The following is a 20,939-nucleotide window of genomic DNA, read 5'->3' on the forward strand; positions in this document are numbered from 1 at the left end:
TGCCACTTGTGGCTAAAGCACAGAACTGCAGCACTCTTGCTTATTTTCATAGCTCAAACTTCAAATTAACAGGTTTTTTTACTTTTTTAATGTTACCTGGAGTTGCGATAGGTGCCTAAATCGAGCTGGATGCTGGTTGCTACTGTTTATGTGCGTGTATGTGTGTGTGTATCCTGTTTTACCACTAAAGCTCTGCGAACAGATGTCCTAGAGCTAGATGATAGTCCAACAGATTTGCTTTCATAAGCATAAGCCTGTAGCCATAAGGTTCTGCCTGAAACATGTATATGAAATTATTGAAAATTATTTAGGGAGTTTACTTGAAAAATCGAATCTGGTCGCTTGTGAGTATCCACAAAATCCATCCTAAATATAACGCTTCCATTGCTTCCCTGGTTGGATCCTTTTAACATGGACACGCTTGACGTCACATCCGCCAATGAGCTTGGGAACTTTTGACACAAAGTAAATTCTTGGAAAATAGGCTAGAGGCTTAAAGATGCATCAGCTCTAAACTGTTGAGGTGTCTGTCTGCTCATTAAACGATGTTTTAGTTCGAAAGAGTCAAATAAAAAGGCTATTTTTAAGATATTTTTCAGAAAAAACCTAACATAATGTCTCTTTAAGCTAAAAATAAAGTTTGGGAACATAAAAGTAGGCAAAATAAAGAAAAAATAGATATCTATAAAATTAGTTTAAGAATGCAAATTCTTAATGATTTATACATGACTTAAATATTGTAAGATTGATTACAAAAATGGGAGGATGATAGAGTATTTGCTTAAAATTTAGAAATAAATGTTCCGTGCACAGCACTGCTAAACAGATGATACAGTTTTTAACTCAATTAAAATGAAAGATTTTTACTTCTCCTGAATAGATGTGCAAATACTATAATCTAAATATCTTTTTGGCAGGGTGATAACATTTATCCCTTTCGAGTTATGAGTGACATTTTAAGGAAACACATCATCTTTGTTGTCTTCCTGAGACACAATAGAATCTTATCTTCCTTTTTCCACCTATTTTTGATTCGTTAGTGTCGAACATTAGAGCTCTGACAAGATTACTCGTTAAGTTTTAGTATTAACGTTTGATTTGTTTGATACCAAATTGAAAACAAAGGCTATGATACATTTGTTCTTTGGCTGAATGTGCAGTAGCCCAGATTGCTTTACTAATGATACACCAGTTCTGTTAGTCGTGTCTGACTTTTGAACTCAGACATGGGAATGCTGCACTGAAACCTTTCCAAGCTTTCATTATGCAGCCTTTTAATGTGACATTTAAAATCTTCTCTTTTTTTACGCTATCAGGACGGTTGACTTTTTCAAAGAACTGTGAAATATCGTAAAAGACAATAACCTTTTTAGAGGCTTATCATTGCTTTTTGATTCAGTCACTTAAGTTCTAGTTCATCTCTCACCTAATATATTAGTTTATCTTATTTAAATCATTTTTTTTTTCTTGAGGTTTAGTGGAACTGACTGTAAATCACTCAAGAGCCTGTTTTTATTTTCTTTCCTCCAAATAACTGTCACTTTTTAAGGTGTTGTTTGCAGTGTTTTTGTTATTTAGTTGAGTATTTGCATTGATTTGATCAAAGATTATGTTATTGAAATACAGCTACCATTTCAGAATTATATATTTTTCCACTTTCTTAGCGCTAACAGAACGTGTAAATGGGGCATTGATTAAAAAATCACTTTCAGGTTTGTAAATGATTCATCACTTTCCAGGAAAGGTCAGTCTTATTGCTCTCTTTTATACCGTCAGTAATTTACTATTGGTTGAGCTTTCTTTGGCCTTAGTTCATCCAAATGTTCTTCAGAAAATGTCAGCATAACCTTTATGTCATGTCTCTATTTCCCACTTTTAATTTCCTTTATTTAACTACATTTGTGAAAGTTTTAATACTTACTTAAATAGTTTTTTCCTTAATATAAGATCCTCGGATCCTTTAATTTTTCTGATATATGTGTGCGACATTTCCTTTAATAATTAGGACTGCATACATTTTAAAAGTTTAAAAGTGAGCCATTTACTGTCAATAAGTGAATGTATAGTTTTGTGATTTTTATTTTTCTTAATCCTTTTGGGGAAATCAGAGATAAAGGCAATCAGTCTGACATTCTTCCGTACGAATCAATGGTTGGAAGTTTTAGTAGGAATTTTCTGTCACTCAGCTTGAGTCTCTTTTAAGGAGTCTGGCTTTAACCGTTCCTTTGTGTGTTTGAGGCTGTGGAAGATTATTCTCTGAAAGCGAAAATGTTCCTATACTTAATGTATTACATTTTTCAGATGGTAGACTTCTTTAAACTTTAAAGTGCTTCAGTGCTCTGGTTGATGGTTCTTTCCTTCTGTAGATAAAAAATGATTAAAACTGAATAATATTCTGAATAATAATGCAGCACACATTTTTGTGTGATCAAATAAAGCACATATTGCTTCAGACTTTTCACCCTTTCCTCCAACTCACTGTACTGTAAGTCTCTTCATGATTAATGTATTTAGCATTATTCTCACTATGTCTGTCTTATGCTTTTATTTCAGGTCTCTAAAGAGCAACAGGATCAGAGTTCTGTCCGACTTTGTTTTCTCTGAATACACTGCACTAGAGAGACTGTGAGTAAATTAATGCTGCCACTCCCATCCCTTTAATCCTCTCGTTGTTAAAGAGGTCACAGTTCATTTCTGGGCCTATTTCTATAGAAAATTTGATTTACTTAAACTAGGCTGCTTCAAAAAACTTGCAACAATTCTACCATTTATTGAAAGATATTGGATACTTATGTTGTCACTTTAAAAATATTCAGAATTAATAGACTTTACTTTTTATGCATACATAAATATAGAGAAAAGTAATTTGGATTTTGCATTGTTACTTTTGGGATCACAGGCTGAACTATTTTGGAAGACCTTCTGTAAGCGATATTAGCGTTAGCTTCAAAATCATTGGGGATTGCCAATACACACAGCACATTGGTTCCTAAGGCAACACTGTCAAGGACATAACAGCAGAGACTCTAATTTAAAAAGCTGCAGCACCGTCGTTAATAAATAAATCAAACTGAGTATCAAAGACATTTAAGCCAGCAACATTATTGCTCACCGTTTAAAAAAATAAAACAGCTTAGCACCACTGAAACTAAGTTAATTATGGAACAATTGCATAAATGGTTGTGATAAATGGTGAGATAATAGCTAGATCTACAATAAGCAGAATCAGTCTCTGATGAGATCTAAGGTTGTTCTTTTACAACTGTGTCTGTTACATGGGAAAAAACACAAAAGGTCTTCGTTTGGAATAAGTTTTAAAACATTAAACCTTACATGTGTATATATAAAAAAAAAAATTTATATTGCCGAGTGTCCATAAAGTAGCTCTCTGGTTAAAATAGTTTTTTGGCGTTTTAAGAGTGAGGCAAGATCCAAATGAATATGGGGGCCAGTTTGTCTCCAAGGGGATGGAGAGACATTGTCAGGTCTTGAAACCTCTCTGGATTAAATAAAAAATTGTTGTTTTTTTTCTTCCCTGCTGGTAGCGCCTTTCTTGATCCTACACAGCTTCATCAGATGTAAAGTGATCCATGGGTTGATCAGTTCCCTACAAGCCTGATTTTGGAAATGACAGTTTGATCGCATACATTGGCTGAATCTTTAAAAACGCATGTAACGGGTCTTCTTTTTTATCAATCCATTCCTTAACAATCTGAGACAAAGAGGTTTTTCGTTTATCTCTGTAGCTGGGAATGAATTGATGACAGTGATTAGAGGCCGGTCCAATATTTATTTATGTTCTGAGATCTGTTTTGAAAGAGACCACAGAACACTAGCAGAAAGAAGAATCTAAATACTAAAATACACAAAATAAAAGTTACTAAGGCTGTCATCTGTGGCCATGTTTGATAACCTTCATAGTTTTCTGAGACCCTGAAATACAAAAAAAACAAAGCTTTGCAAGATAAAAAGGATCCTAGAGGTCAACTACCCATAACAACCCATAACAGAAATGTGTAGGGAGAATATTGTTCCATGGAAATTTGAAAAACAGCTACCCAGAAATGAAACTTAAAAAAAAAGTTTTTCAGAAGAACTTATATATGCTTTTTTCCCCAGATTTATATTCTTTGAGTTGTTGTTTTTTTTTTACTTATTGTTTCATTTTTTTTATTTTAGTTATTCAAACATTATTTTATCTATGTATTTATTTTTTCAACATATTTTGTATTTTTGAAATTCACTCAAAATATTGGGATCAACACACATTTACTGGAAATTTAAACAAAGTTTGAGTGCTTTCAAGACATTACATTATCTTACATCTAAACATCATTGTACAAATAATCTGTAATGACTGCATTCTTGGTCTGATTTTGGTGAGTTCTGCACTTTTGTTGAGTACTAGTTTGGTTGCATTGTGAACTTTTTCTTCTACTAATTGAAGCCTCTTACATGGCGAAATTTAAATGTTGTTCTGCAAAATAAAAGCAGATGTTACAACTTTCACTTAATTGGTGTGTAGATGATTTATAGAGGCTGTAGTTCAGCTTTTAGTTTGTAAATCTCTATTTTAAGCAGCCATGTTCATGCAGGCAGTGGTGACCAGCAGTGTCCTACTTAGCTTTGACAGACATAATTTACCTAAACCACTCCGTACTCTCCGTTAATGGGAAACATGCACAACAAACAGCCAAGGGGAAACTGAGGGTTCAGGACAATTACTTTCCAAATGGTTATGGTTTTGGGTTACATTGCAGAAACATGCTTTTAGGGACTATTTCTACAAGCTATTTTAATAAAAAGGCAATAAATAATACGAATGCCTATACCCGCTTAGTTAAATTTTTAAATCTAGTTTTCATTTTTAATTTATGTTTCATTTAAAAAGTTAATTTTTCATTATAAAATAAAAGTAATTTATGTTTTACAATTGTAACATAATTGGGATAGACTAAACAAAAATCAGGAAAGAGATATACAGTCACAAGTAGATTTATTTCAGCAAGTTAGTGAAATATAACATGGTATGATGCACTTACTGTAGATTATACTGACTAATGTTTTCTATACTTTATATCAGTTATTTTGGACTTGTATGTCATTAATTTTCGGACAAAATAAATGACAGCAGATCAATTACAGATATATTTTTAATACTGAAATTTAGGCCTAAAAGAGCATGGTGCAAGTTTTCTCAGAACTATGCTCCTCTTGTGTGTTAGACCAGCCTTTTGCATGTGCATGAGAGAAAAGCAAAAGTATCACAGTCTTCCACTGCAACAAGTATTTAGGTAATAGGCATAAAAATATTCTCAGCTAAGAAAGTTGTTAACATTGAAGAGGGTCAAGTAGGGATTCGTTATTGTTACCAGGGCATATCTGACTCCCTCTATTTGCTGGAGTAAACTTAAAAATGTAGTTCTTTTTCATAATATTCACTCGGTGTCTCGCTATGGGATGCAGCCTCCTGCAGCCCTGATAGAAGCATTTATCTCAATCTGCCAATCCTGATTGGCCGGTGAAAGTGCCCGTCTTACGCCACGCCCCGTAGCTCCGACTACTAAAGCGTGTGCGGATCACGGCACTCCAATTCAAAACCTCTTCTCACCTGAGAGCTTATCTCACGTCGGAGCCTTCTTGCTAGCTTAACTGCCCACAGACGGACCTTGCTAGTTTCCGTCGCCGGACGCTAGCACTGTGCTCTGGCTTCTGCCTTGTCCGCTCACTCCAGACCGGACCGGTATTCTTTTCCATTCTCTTCACGGCGGAATCCCTCTTGGCTCCCCTCCGCGGATGCTCGAGTAGGACGAGCATTTAGCACACCAGCTACTTTCTCGACCCCGCCACGCTAGCACGCCAGCTAGCTACGGTTCCTTTCCCTACCAGCACTCCAGTTCGTCGGAAAATGGCAACCGTCAAAAACCCCCACGCCAGGGGAGACTACCGTCTTTGTGGCTGCGGGAATAAAATTTCAGGGAAGCATCCATTCCTCCCCACCGCCGCCCAAGGTGCAGCCGCGGAGGAGGACGTGGACACAGCTGGGGAAGCTCCGGAGACTGACTACGACTGGGGTGCCCAGTGCGAGCAGCTCCATGCCCCCCCGTTTCCCGAGGAAGACGTGCTGGAAGTCAGCCCCATGAAGGAAGATGACGACACCTCGTTCCTCATATCAGAGGACGAGGAAGAGGATGACACCTTCATGGCCCCAGCGCAGCCTGAGAAGCCGAAACCGCCGAGCCCTTCCACCAAGGAAGACAGGGGAGCGAGCTCACCAGCTCCCTCCCTCCATGTGGACCTGCCCGATGTGTGCAGACGCGTGCCAGAGAAGCTGGAGATCCCCTGGCCGGTCGCAATAGCGGAGCCCACCCGGTCCCGCTACGAAGGCAAACGGCTTCCCCTGGCACGAAATGCGGTGAAGCAGCTTCTTCCTGTCTTCCCCGAGTTGCTGACTGAGCTCTCCAAAACATGGACTAACTGCCCATACAGCAACAGGAGCCCTATTTCGGGCGCAGCATCCCTCGATTGCGAGGCGATGGACGCCCACGCCCTCCTCTCCATGCCTCCGGTGGAAGTCCCGGTGGCTGCGCACCTCTGCCCAGGCAGCGCGAGCCAGCTGTCTGCGGCTTCCCCCAGGCGCCCGACGCTGCCAGCTAAGCCCGATCGGTTTCAGTCTGTGCTGACCGAAAGGGCACACAAAGCAGCAGCCCTCTCGGCCAGAGCCCTCAGCGCCCTATCCATCCTCACTGCCTACCATGCGGAATTGTTTGGCGCGTCCGCTGAGGAGCAAGATCCGGACGCGTGGGAGGAGATGGCGGTCATTGCAGATTTGTCTCTCCATATCCAACGTGTCTCGGTCCAGGCCATGGGGAAGGTGATGGCAACCCTCGTCGTCCAGGAGCGAGCGCGATGGTTCAGTCTTGCTAACCTGACCGACAGGGAGCGGGATGACATCCTGGATATGCTGATCGTCCCTGAAGGCATCTTCGGCTCTGCATTGGCCACAATACAGCAAAGATGCGAGGCAAAGAAAAAGGACAACGAGGCCCTCAAACTTTGTCTCCCTCGCAAAGCCCCAGCGCCTTCACCTCCAGTGCAGCGCAAAACCTTTGCGCAAGCAGCCTCCCAGCCGCCGCGTTTTAAAATACCGAGACGGCCAACACCGCCAGGTCTGCCCCGTCCGACGAGGAAGGAGCGCGGAGCCGGCTGGCAGGGAAAACCTGCCTCCCCGACCGCTGCGCGATCCCACAGGCGAGGAAGGCGAGGAAGAAAAAGAGAGCGGCCTGACAGCCGCCAGTTCCTCAGTTGGTGCAGCCTGCTGTTCCCCGTTGCGCAGGCCCACCGTTTTGGCTTTTTTGTGCGCGAACCTCGCCACCGTTGCCCATCCCAGAGCCGGTCCGCGAGGAGAGGGACATCGCCCCGGAGGTTTGCGCGGTTGCGCCCCGAGCGGAATGTCCACAAGCACAGTCACACACACTTATTCAAAGAATAAATGGTGTCAAAATAAATATAATAAATCTGTCACAGCCAGGCCACGAGCCGAGGGTGCAGATAATAAAAAAAGCCAAAACAGACAATGCTCTCTCCATAAGCAGGGTGGCCGCTCAGCCCCCTGCAGCTCTGCTCCCGGGACGGGCACAGCCGTCCCCGCAGAGTAGAGCGGAGCGCCCCACCGTACCTCCTGTGGTGCCTGGGAATCATTTCTCGGTTCTACCACAGGGGGGCGCGGGACAGGAGCCGCAATATGTTTCCCCGCTTTCTCTCAGATGGGAAAGCTGGAGAGCAGCAGCAGCTCCACCGTGGGTGTTGCGCACAATTTCCCAGGGATACAGGCTTCAATTCGCCACTGTCCCTCCCCGCTTCTCCGGCGTAATACACTCACATGCACAGGGAGAATCAGCTCGAGTCTTACGGGAGGAAATTCTCTCTCTGTTAGACAAACGAGCGGTTTCTGTCGTATCTCCCGAACAGAGTCTGTCAGGGTTTTATTCCAGATACTTCCTCGTCCCCAAATGGGTGGGAGAGGAATCCGCCCTATTCTGGACTTGAGGGCCCTGAACAAATTCCTGCGGAAATACAAGTTCAGGATGCTGACACATGCAGCACTGCTGCGTCTAGTAAGACCAAACGACTGGTTTTCGTCCGTGGATCTGCATGGACGCTGCACCCGCAGGTCGTGGAGCAGATATGGGCGCGCTACGGGCGCGCTCAGATAGATCTGTTCGCGTCCAGGGAAATCGCTCAATGCGAGCTGTTCTTCTCTCTGAGCACTCTGAATGCCCCTCTGGGCGTAGACGCACTAGCGCACGCTTGGCCGCACGAGCTGCTATACGCATTTCCACCGCTGGCCCTGATACCCCCCACTCTCGCCAGAGTGAAAGCATTCAATCACAAGCTGATCCTGATAGCTCCGCACTGGCCAGCACAACACTGGCTGGCGGAGATATTCCAGATGCTGTGCGCCCAGCCTTGGGAGCTGCCGCTGCGCAGGGACCTGCTCTCGCAGGGCGCGGGGACAGTGTTCCACCCACACCCGGAGCGACTGCAGCTGTGGGCCTGGCCCGTGAGTGGCTTAATTTAACCACTGCTGGGCTCCCTCAGAGTGTAATTAATACTATCCAAAACGCCACGGCTCCCTCCACTAGGAACCTATATGGCTCCAAGTGGGGACTGTTTGAGCGGTGGTGTCCTGAACGGGACTACGTTCCCTTTCAGTGTTCTGTACCAATGATTCTGTCGTTTTTACAGGAACTGATTGATAAAGGAAAAGCTTTTTCCACGGTTAAGGTTTATCTGGCAGCTATAGCAGCATGCCATATAGGTTTTGGAGACAAAACGGCGAGCCAACACCCTTTGGTTTGTCGGTTTATGAAGGGCGCCCGCAGGCTTCTCCCCGTCTCCAGACCTTTGCTGCCTCCGTGGGATTTGTCGGTGGTTCTGAAGGGGCTCAAGGGACCCCCATTTGAGCCATTGTTGGGGTCCAGTCTTAAACATCTGTCTCTCAAGACAGTGCTGTTACTGGCTCTGGCCTCTGCGAAACGGGTCAGCGACATTCATGCGCTTTCTGTGAACCCCGCATGTACCCGGTTCGACCCGGAGTACACGCGTATGGTTCTGAAGCCCAACCCGGCCTTTGTTCCTAAAGTGGTTGGTTCTTGTTCACCGATCGAGCTAGCGGCGTTCTCCGCCTCCCCCGGTGAACAGCGAGCGCACACGTTGTGCCCTGTTCGAGCCGTGCGCTCTTATATGGACAGGACGCGGAGCTTCAGGAGGAGTGATCAGCTCTTTGTCTCCTGGGCGGAGCCCCGTAAGGGACAGCCGATCACAAAGCAACGCCTCGCCCACTGGGTGGTGGAGGCTATAGCTTTGGCGTATGGAAGCAGGGGTCTGCGTGCACACTCTACCCGCGGGATGGCTGCGTCCTGGGCTTTATTTCGGGGAGTGTCCGTTCAGGACATTTGTTCAGCGGCGAGTTGGTCCTCGCCTCTGACTTTTGTCCGGTTCTACATGCTTGACCAGTTGGCCGGTTTCTTGTTCGATAAGCTGTCTGGCAATACGGGAGCTACCATATCCCATAGCGAGACACCGAGTGAATATTATGAAAAAGAACGTTTGGTTATCTAACATAACCCCAGTTCTTAGAATAATATGAGTGAGGTGTCTCGCCAGACGACCCTTCTTGCAGGGCGGCGAGAAGAGGTTTGCTTGTTGAATTGGAGTGCCGTGATCCGCACACGCTTTAGTAGTCGGAGCTACGGGGTGTGGCGTAAGACGGGCACTTTCACCAGCCACTCAGGACTGGCAGATTGAAATAAATGCTTCTATCAGGGCTGCAGGAGGCTGCATCCCATAGCGAGACACCTCGCTCATATTATTCTAAGAACTGGGGTTATGTTAGATAACCAAACGTTACCTCAAGATTTGAGAAATGTAAGGAGATAATAACTTGTAGTTTATTTCTATAGCACATTCACAGACAACAGAACATCACAAGGTGCTTAACAAACAAAATACTAAAATGCAATAAAGTACAAAATAAAAAAAATACAATAAAACACAATACAATAAATAGAAAAAATAAGAACATATACATCGTACTAAAACAATCCTTTCAGTACTGATATTAAAATGCTTGAAGGATCAGGTTGGTTTTAAGTTTTGTGTAAAAAATATAGTTTCAGTGAATGTAGAGACGGGAGGAGATCGTTCTAGAGCCTTGGTCCAAAGGCCTGGAAGGAGCGGGCTCTTTGGGTCCTAAAACAGGTATGAGGGACCATAAGCAGACTCTGGCCCAGTGATCTCAGACTCCGATTTAAAGGGTCCCTATTATAAAGACAGAGCCTGAGCTTGGAGAGCTCTCAATATAAGCATTAGGATTTTAAACAAAAATCGAAAAGAAACCTGAAGCCAATTAAGTAATTTGATCATTATGAGTCCTTTCAGTGCAAATTAACAGCCTTACTGCTTAGTTTTGTACTTGCTACAGACAAGATAGTTTCCCTTTGATTAGACAAAGAAATAAACTATTACAGTTGTTTAAACGAGATGACATAAAATCCATGGATGAGTAACAAAAGATCATCATTGGAAACGACTGTTCTCGGTTTGGAAACATTCCTTAACTGGTAGAAACAGTTCCTGGTCAGCTGCTTACAGTGGTGGCCCAATAGCATTTCTTTGTCAAAGATTGATTTGGTTGAATAACCTAAATAATGGTTGGTAGCAGTAATGGCATTATGAAGGGCAATTAGCAGAACCTCAGTTTTATTGGAGTTTAACAGCTTACAGTGTTCATTAAGCCATTGTTGAATTTATGAATCTCAGAGGCCTTAAAAGTGCAGTGCAGCTGTATGTCATCTGCAAATGGGCTTAAAAAAAGAACCCTGAGGTATTCCACTCAACAAATCTGTGGAGTCAGACTAGAACTAATTTGCTGAAACACTAAGACTTTAAGCAGGGCGGTTTCAGTAGAGTGATACTTGCAGAAACATGACTGAAAGAAGTCAAAAGTTGTATTTTTTCTCAAAAAAGTAGGTTGAATGTTGAATGACCACTTTCTCTAAAACTTTGCACAGGAATGGGAGCTTTGATTTGGGCCTGAAACTGGATCAGTAGGATCTAAATTAGATTTTATTTGAGAAGTGGTTCCGCAAAGGCATATTTAAAAGAGCTGGGAAAAACAGCAGAAGACAAAGAGGTATTTATCAAGTTGGTAACCCAGGGGCCGATGGTATGAAACACTTCTAACACAGTTTTCCGGGATGAGCATCAGATGGACAGAAGGAGAGCTTCATTCTGGTCACCTAAGCTTAGATATCGGCTTGGTTGACCAGCTTTAAAGAGGACTACTTATGAGCTCATCTTTAGAAACGTCCAACCCTAAAATGCTGGATGTGACTAAGATATGGAGATGTGCAAGGTAATGAATTGCATAAATGATGGTCATAAATTAAAGCTGGTTGTATAGCTCTAAAAAAAAAGTCTTAAAAACAGAGTAAGCCGCCAGATTGGCCCAGAAAAGTATGGTATTATTAAATTATGTGCTGAAATAAATAAGCAGATATTCCCCACAGAGAATGTGAGGCAGAATTTTCTATTTTGTTTTATAAATGGATAGCAACACATTTAGTACATTGTGTTTGGTTCCAACCTTATATATTGAGAGAAAAATAAGATTTACACAAATATAAGCAACTATATTACCTCGGGAGATTAGCTTAAAACAGAACACCTGAATAAAAGATTAGTGTGTTAGATATCCTGTATGTAGGTTGTGCATGTTTTCTGTAACTTTGGGTTTAACACATTGCTTGATCTGACTTACTTTTGGATTTAAACTGGCAGCTAACATGCCAAGCTTTTTCTCCTCACTACTCCCCTGATCTGAAGATCAGATAAAAATCAACTTAATGTCTGTCACTAAACTCAATCTAAATAGCTGTTATGACTATTTCTAATCCATTTAAACCTTCCCAACTAAATCAGCTCTATCTGAATACTGCCTGCATAACCTTTTCAGATCGATTTCTTTGCAAAATGTTAATGTTTCAACCTGTCCTGATTCCTGGTTGTGATTTATTCCTATAAACAATTCCCTAAGTGGATTAATTATTTGTGTGCACTTTGTTTTATCTCAACAAGAAAGCATCCACCTTTAACCAAGTGTTCATAAAGACCAACTCTTAACTAGAATGAGGTAATGATACTTAAGATACTTAAGTGAACTATAAAAAACAAAAGGCACCATCTGCTTTCTAATTAAACTAATTGCCGCAGAATGGCCCATATTTTTAAAGGGGCATATGGTTCCTGGTAAAACCGCTCCAATAATTAACTCCTCTGCAAACATGTGAAACCATGTTGGTTAATTGTCCAATTTTTTTTAGCTCAAAATTGCTTCAAATTTGGTGATGAATGTTACATACAGCAGTTCTTAGAGCAGCATAAATCAGTTTTTTTCCTTTTTTCTTTTGAGGAATATAAAGAATGTATCTCTGCAGCCACAATTTTTCTTATCCTGGTATATATGTTCGCTCAGATCTTTACTTATAAAATGGCGGGAATAATTTATAACCTTTTACATTTATCATGTCTAGTAAAGGATGCTTTTGGTGGCTCTTGGTTTTGTATAAATCATTTGCAGTGAAAGGTGTAAAATTCACTTTCGTGATTGCCCTGGTCAGGCTGCTAGCCACTACAGTTGCTCTGAGCAAACTTTAGATAACACGTAGCAAATGTTCACTGGTGCAGACAGAGAGTTGCATTTTGGAGCATTACATTCTATAATGATATTATTTGGTCATTTTAGCGTATTTGGTTTGATGTGGATCTGTGGTGCATCTGTGGGTTTTCATGTGATGTCTCCAAACTGTCAGAAAATATCACCAGCAGTAACAAGCTGTGTACTGCAGCATGAGATGCTTGTCTTAAGAATGAAAATCATAATGCTAAATACTATGGTTTTGATATGTAGTTAAAGCGTTTGCTGTGTTCTTTGAGTGTTTTTTCCCCCAAAATTACACGAGACATCAAATTATGAAATTATTATATTAACTATTACTCTACTCATCATTAGTTAGCTAAAATGACTTTACTCATCATTAGTTAATGCAGAATACACCTAATTGAAAACCAGAGATGGGAAGTAACGAAGTATTTGTACTTCGTTACTTCCCATCTCTGGTTTACAATTACTGTACTCAAGTAGATTTTTCTGATATTTTTACTTTACTTTACTACTTATTTTTATGGCGACTTTTTACTTCTACTCCTTACATTTTTACACAAATATCTGTACTTTCTACTCCTTACATTTTAAAAAATTGGCTCGCTACTTTAGTTTTGAATCATTTCAATGGAGTTACCGTTGTTATTTTTCACGTCATCAATACCAAATTCAATCTAATTGGATGGGAATCTACGTTGCATTTAACGCACCACTACAAGATGAATCGACAGATTCATTCGCGGCAAATCATTGCAGCTTGATGGCGGTGGTGTTAGCACAGTAGTATGGACGACGAGATGATTGAAAATTAACACAACGGAGATCTAGTCCTATTGGCAGACATCCATTTAAAATGTAGGCAATGGCATGAAAAAAGTGGTTTCTACTTTTACTTTTATACTTTAAGTAAATTTACAAGCCTGTACTTTGTTACTTTTACTTGAGTAAAGAAGTTTAATCAGTACTTCGACTTTTACCAGAGTATTTTTTAACACAAGTATCTGTACTTTTACTCAAGTATGGAAAGTGAGTACTTTTGCCATCTCTGTTGAAAACAGTAAGAAGGGAAGTCTGGTGGTATTTGATCTTGGTGCGAGGTCAATTCACAAGTAATATTCTTGAAAAGCGTGAACCTCCTTTAGATATTGTCAAAAAGGTTATTGATAAATTAGAGTTAAAAGTCATAAGAAATCTATCCAGGTTTAGAAGCTACAGGGGGATAAGCTTTTATACTACTCAGTACTCAGGCATACGTTTGTACTGAAATGTGTTTCTGCAGGGTCTCTTTTCCAAATGTAATTATATCATAGTTCTACAAAACGTATACATCGGCTCTTTGTTTCATTTTTCCAGGGGGAAAAAAAACTCTGTTTCAGTATATACTTAAATTATTATTATTATTATTAAAGTTTATTTGATAGGGACAGACACACATTTACATAGACAAACTGAATGAATCAGCAGTCCCATGTTTGCATCATGGTGCAATAGCAACAGCTAATTCGCTAAAATTAGCCTTTTAGGTTATGCACAAAGCTTAAGAAAGATAAGCAAAGAAAGATTGTCTATTCCCTAAGTTTACTTTTTCTCACACAGAGAAAGTCTGGCTGCATCATACCAGCTGTGTAACTCAGTGTTCTGAAAGGAAATGCAGTTAAACTGTTGCTTTGAAAGATTTTATTGCATTTTCTTTATTTCCTGTTGTCTTAAATGGATTCTGAGGATAATTTATCAATTTTTAACAATGCAGCACCTGGTGGACTATTCGCATTCCATAACATTCTGCAACACATAAAGACTCAAGGAAGCAGCTATTCGTGATATTTGAAGATACTTAATTCATCACTGTTAATCAGGAGTTGTATAGTAGAGTTAAGTTGCTTCACAGGGTATAACATTTGTTTTGTTTTTTTGTAATACCAAATCTTGTAAATGGATCAGAGCATTTACCCTGCCTTTTAGTTTCAGATTCCATGACAGTAAAACATTAAAAAAAATAATAATAATTGAACTTTATTGATCTCACATTGGAGAAATTTACCTCTGTATGTAACCCATCACCTTGGAAATCAGTGAGCTGACAACTTTGGGCACCCGGGGAGCAATCGGGGGTTAAGGGTCTTGCTCAGGAACACAGAGTGGAGGTAGTGGGAGTGGGGTGTTCTGTCAGATGAGCATACCCGGTCAGACCAGCATACATATAGTCAATACCCGTTTATCCCTTTAGTTTATTCATGTTTATTCCTTTAGTTTATCCCTTTAGTTTTAAACAAAAAATATACTTTCAACTACCCCGATGGGCATGTATCCATTTAGTCATGTACAAAAAACTATTTACTTACTCAACTTTCTGTGTATTTTGAAGCATATGGCAATCTGACTTTGAATTATGTTTTTTTCTGGTATATTACTAAAGGGATACACCCACCGAGGTAGTTTAAAGTACATTTTTCATTCACAACTGAGGGATAAACACAAATCTGACATCTTGCACGTGCATATTGACAGGGTATGCTCATCTGACAGAACACCACCACTCCCCCATACCTCTGCATTTAACCCATCCCCTTTGGGAGCTCAGAGACCCAGAGTGGAGGCTGTGGAGATTGAACCGCGTACTTGCAACCTTCTCAGAGCACAAGCGCACTGCCCTGACCACTAGGCCAACACTCCCCAAGAGAACCAAAGCAAGTTACCGTCTACCTGTTTGATGTTTTCTCCTTCTCTGTGTCTTGTAAGACTTTGGTTGTTTTTTTTTTAATTGTACTTGTAATACATTTCCAAATTGCTGTAAACATTTTCATATGTGAAGATAAATAATAAATGATAAGCTCTAAAGATGCAAAATGACAGAAAAAAAGCAAAAACAAATTCCAAACCTTTGTGAAACATTAAAACTTAACTTTGACGGACGTAAAATGCATCATATACTGGTTGTAGCATATGAGAATAATCAAGGAGAACAGTTTTCATTCTTTAAAATATGTAATTTTATGTTTCACACATACGTGTATGTATTGAATTCATATATAGTTAACAATGTCTTGCAGAGCAGAGCTTCAGGAGAAAAATATTTTTTGTTCTCTGTTCTCAGATTCCTGCAAAATAACACCCTTCATTCCATATCAAAGCACGCCTTCCGTGGACTGTACAGTCTTAAAAAGTTGTAAGTATGTTGGTTCCTTAAGGAAATACCACTGATCTCCACAGAACAGTTACAGTAAATTAAACTTAATGTAAGGTTCTAAATAAGCTTATCTTTCAAGTTCAGACTGTACTGTATTAACATTTCAAATATGGTCTTAAACTAATGAGAGTATTTTGCATTCTTTTGACTAGTTTGATTTGCCAAATATTCAAAACTGTAAAATTAAGACATAAAAAATTCACATCTGCTGATGCAAAGTCCTGAGGTTTAGAATAACAGCATCCAAACAAATCTATTCTACACTGCCAAAGGGGTTGAAACTCACCCAAAACATTCAAGTGTTTCAATCATTTTTATTAGCACAGATGTATCAAATCGAGCCGAGACCGTTTCTACAGGTTGTGAAAGAATGGCTCATTTTCAGGAGCCCAGTGAATTCCAGGGTAGTATGGTAACAGAAAGCCCACCTGAGCAGTAAATTCATTTGTGAAATTTCTTCACTAGAAAGTGTTCAGTGGCATCATACAGATGAAGCACTGAAGAAAACTGGTCGTTTAGCTGCAGCCTGGTAGGCCAGAAACATCAGAGATGGTGCACACCAAGGCAGTGTGTGCAAAAGTCCCCAACTTTATGAAAAGCATGTCAGTTAGGAAGAGGTCCCTGTGCTATATGAGCCGCTCTATTTGGTCTGATAATAATAAACAAAGTAATCAGAAATAAGGTTAAGCCTGATATTTATTTTCATTGTTTAGCATCAAAAATGCCAAATTAAATAAATCTTAATCATGCAAGACAGATTGTTTTTACAGTATCATGTTTGAGATTAAGGAATTTTGTCAGGTTATTGCTGCATATTTTAGGAACATATTAAGAATATGATGTCAGTAGAGTTCGTGTCAGTTGGAACACACGTATCCCAGTCCTTCTGGCAATGCAGTGAATGTAAATAAAATGTAGATAGCTGGTTGACAGGTTTTATCAACATGTACAAAACTTGAACTCTCGTGAGAAACAAAAGCATTTTAAATCAACTTATTTTTCCAAATAAAGACTTTAAGTCTACTTTGTGTTCACAAACCTTTTCCAAGATTTGGATTTATGTCATTTTGTAGAAAAAAAGGAACATAACACACAAGATCAGATCATAGACAGATTCCAGTTCACAAAAACAAAAATAATGATTATATATTCCTTCCTATGCAGTTTTCCTGACCTAATCTCCATGTATGCACTTATTAGCAACCTGGTTCTTCTCTGTTCTTTCTTAGTTTACATTTTTCTGGATTCATCAGATGGCGATATGTTCTTGATTTTTGTTTTATTTGCTTTTCCTACTTCTTCTTTCAGGTTTCTGAGTGACAACTTGATATCCACCCTCAGTCCAGATGTGTTTAGAGATCTGAATCATTTAGAGTGGCTGTAAGTAACATATCTATGATATACACACACGTTACTGCAGCCCCAATCAGAGGTTTGCATCCACTCACCTGGGGTTTGATTGAGTAATATGAGTTTATTTTAAAGTTTTGAGGATGATTTGAGGGCTTGAACTCATAAGAAACAACATTTTCAAGAACTTTAAAAGACAACTACTGGTTGGATAAGTTCAAAGTTGTTGAATGGGCATACTGAAAAGCCCTTTGGGAAACGAAAAGCCCTTTGGGAAACTCCTCCAACTCCCATTGTCATTGTGACACAGCACACACAAGTGAACACTGCACACCATGAAATTGCATTTATGCCTCACCCGTGCAAGGGGGCAGCCCTCAATGGCGCCCCAAGGGAGCAGTGTGGCTGGACGGTACCATGCTCAGGGTACCTCAGTCATGGAGGAGGATGGGGGAGAGCGCTGGTTGATTACTCCCCCCAGCAACCTGGCGGGTCAGGAGTCGAACCGGTAACCTTTGGGATCCAAGTCTGACCCAAATACATACAAGTAACACCCCTGAATATTTCTCACAATAACCCTGACTGGGTTTTTGTCTTTGTTACAAAAGTGGGATAAGGTAAATATATAAATAACCACATGGATGAGTATGTTTGACGGTGAATTATTGGAATGAATAATAATTCATCAGAATTCTGCCAAAGGTCCATACGTGTGATAAATACTCAAATGATAAAGTTTTTTTTTTTAAACAAATACATCTAAAGTACTATCCATCAACAATTTCAATCTTCTATGAGTGCAGATTGTATACTATGAAGCCCCAAATATAGCACACTCATTAGGGCAAGCTTCTTTTCTGCGCTTGTGGTGAGCCTTTTATTTTTCTATAGATTCTATCCTACCAGTGTGTGGACCTGTTTCTGTGCAGTTCATGTCAACTTTTATTGCTTTGTCTATGATTGGCAACTTTTCAGGAAATCCTGCCTCTTTTGGCTGTGCTCTTCGTCCTACAAGCAAAGCAACTTCAGCCTAACCATTTCCCTTCAGGAGCTGCTAAGCAAAGTCATCTTAATATAACATGGACTGTATAACTGCTGGAACATCTGGCAAAATATCCTGATAGTTTCTGCTAGCTCAAACTTTATCTGGACATGGGAAGACAGTTTACACTGGTTGCCTTAGCAACATGTCACAACTCAAGATGCAGGAATTACTAAAAAATAGCCAACCACAGGCTTGTTGGTTTGTGTGGTGGGTAACGCCTTCAAAGTGACAAAAGTTGATAGAAGCGAGCAGAAACAGGTCCACACATAAGATGGAGGGAGACTGATGAGCAAGTGTGGAAATCAACGACATAGAAAAAAGGATAAAGCACTCATTGTGTGATACAGTGGGCGCTGATTGGAAATGGACACTTCACTCACGCTCCGCGTGTTTCACGTATTGTGTGAAAAACATGTGACTACTATAGCCACTAGGTGGCAGTCTGACTCCATTTCGGCGTCCCATGAGTCAGAATTACATAGGTCGAGTAGCAGACTGGAAGGGGTGTCACGTATTGCGAGTGTGTAGCGCAGAGGTTAAGCTGAGTGGTCTTTGGTTCAACAGACTGGGTTCAATCCCAGCTGTGGCCGAGTTGCCTTAAATGTTTTTTTTTTTTTTTATTATAATTATTATCGCTTTTTTACAAAGTAATGCAAGTTAGAATGTAAAGTAATGAAACCAGGTTTTCTATTTTTGAAACAACAATTGGAGTTATTCGTTGGACATTCACGCATGAGCCTGTATAAAAAGAGGAGCTGACCAGCTCCTTTAGTCAGAGACTTGCAGTAGACACCGTGTCTGTACGTTTGTGGCCCTGCAGTCAACTGAAAAGCAGGTTTATCGGGGATCTTGGTGTGATATTGTTCTATTTTATTTTGTTTTTGATTAAAATAAAGTTAATGAATTAATTTAACATTGGGACTGCATAATCTTATTTCATGAAAATATTTATAGATAGATTAATAGTAGTTATAGATACACCTCCGATCTTATCTGAGAACTGTTATTTCTATTTATCTGCATCGCTATTATTTAATGAAAAATAAAATTAATTAAGTTGGAGCCGGGGATACGGACTGTAGCGCAACCAGAGAAAGGCGACAGAGACAGTGCTGCGGCTGGTGATGTTGAAATTAAAATCATATCCAAAGTTGATTCCTCATTAAGATAAGCCAAAGTTATTCAAAAGGGTATGTAGGAAAATATATTTTCTTTAGTTTTGTAAAATATATGTGCCGTTGAAAGCTTTGTTTTTGTGTGTTACATTGTTTTTGTGTGTTTGTACAATAACTTCTTTAACTTATTTATATATATTACGGATAGTAGCCTATTATGCTGTTTGACTTTATGGCATCTTTCTTTTATTTAGATCAGCTGATGTGCGCTCCATCTTTCCAAGGAATTTCATTAGACCATAGAGATTATCATTCTACAGCCTCAATATCTTACTCTGATAATAATAGGCGTATTGTTATACTATTTTTGTTATTTTTATTATCATCTAGCTGGTAAAATTTTCAGTTTGATCTGGAAAAGGACGCTATGATGCCTTACAACAAGCATGAAAGGCCCAACCCCCCAGGCTTTTTAGGCACATTATGCAAGAATGCTGCTTGCTGCCGCGATGAATAGCGGCGTTTCTAAACTGTTGTCAGGGATGGCTGTGACCCACCCAAAAATCAGTGAGCTAATCCGGAGTATTTCCATTTTAAATACAGTGAACCCTCGTTTATCGCGGAGGTTACATTCCAAAAAGAACCAGCGATAGGTGAAATACGTGAAGTAGAAACCTTTTTTTTTTTTTTTAGAGTTATCATACGATGAAATACTCCTTACAACATTGAAATCAGGGAATAAAAACTTTATACAGGCCCAAGCATTTGTTTAACAAATAAAAGTACTGTATAAATGTTAACTACTGTACTGTACTGTAAAATAATGTAGTTATAAATACTTTTAATCATCAATACGAAATGAAGGGTTAATATTGCGGGGATCAGCACCGCCCCGCCGTGATGGATTGGATTTTTCTTCCAAAGCCTGCGGTGCAGTTGTGTGTTTTGGAGAGAAAAACACAGTTATGTGATCAACGCGCAAGTTAGTGAGCTAATCCGGTTTATTCCCATTTTAAATCATGTACTATTTAACCACGTATGACCAGAACGTAATCTGGATATAATGGGTTCCTCTATGTCATCCTGTTCTAAACATCACCAATTAATTAAGCAAACCACTTAATGCAAGAATGCCGCTACTACTATAGCGGCGCTTGAACTCTATTGTCAGAGAACAAGAGGGTAAATGTCTACACATCGGTTTTTCCAAGACAACGATGAGGTTGTAGCCTTGAATGGAGCAGCGACTGGCATGTAATATTCCCAGGGCCAAGAGATACATGTCATTTGCTATCAGTAATATATTGATTTGAAATGCAAATAAAAAACATTTTCTATGAGACATTTTCCTGACTTTATGTTTCACTATTATATTATGGGCTACTATATAAATCTTTTTAAGCAAACCTGTAAAAATGTAATGATAATAATGAGAATATTGGACCCAGAATTGGAGGCGAGACAGGCAGTGGGAAAGTTTAAAACGTTTATTAAACACCAACAGGTGCGCGGGGC

At 40.1% G+C, this 20,939-nt stretch overlaps 1 protein-coding gene across 1 annotated transcript in view; it reads left to right on the forward strand.

Annotated features, from left to right (window-relative positions):
- Positions 1-20,939, forward strand: part of rxfp2a (relaxin family peptide receptor 2a) — a 128,731-nt gene that overhangs the window by 62,007 nt on the left and 45,785 nt on the right. Inside the window, exons 5-7 of the mRNA XM_038278819.1 lie at positions 2,554-2,625; positions 15,822-15,893; positions 17,223-17,294. Coding sequence (XP_038134747.1) covers positions 2,554-2,625; positions 15,822-15,893; positions 17,223-17,294 — 216 coding nt within the window. The remainder of the gene's footprint in view (positions 1-2,553; positions 2,626-15,821; positions 15,894-17,222; positions 17,295-20,939) is intronic.

Source organism: Cyprinodon tularosa, unplaced genomic scaffold (genome assembly GCF_016077235.1).
Source record: "Cyprinodon tularosa strain WSP-4 unplaced genomic scaffold, ASM1607723v1 ctg144, whole genome shotgun sequence".
NCBI lineage: Eukaryota > Metazoa > Chordata > Actinopteri > Cyprinodontiformes > Cyprinodontidae > Cyprinodon > Cyprinodon tularosa.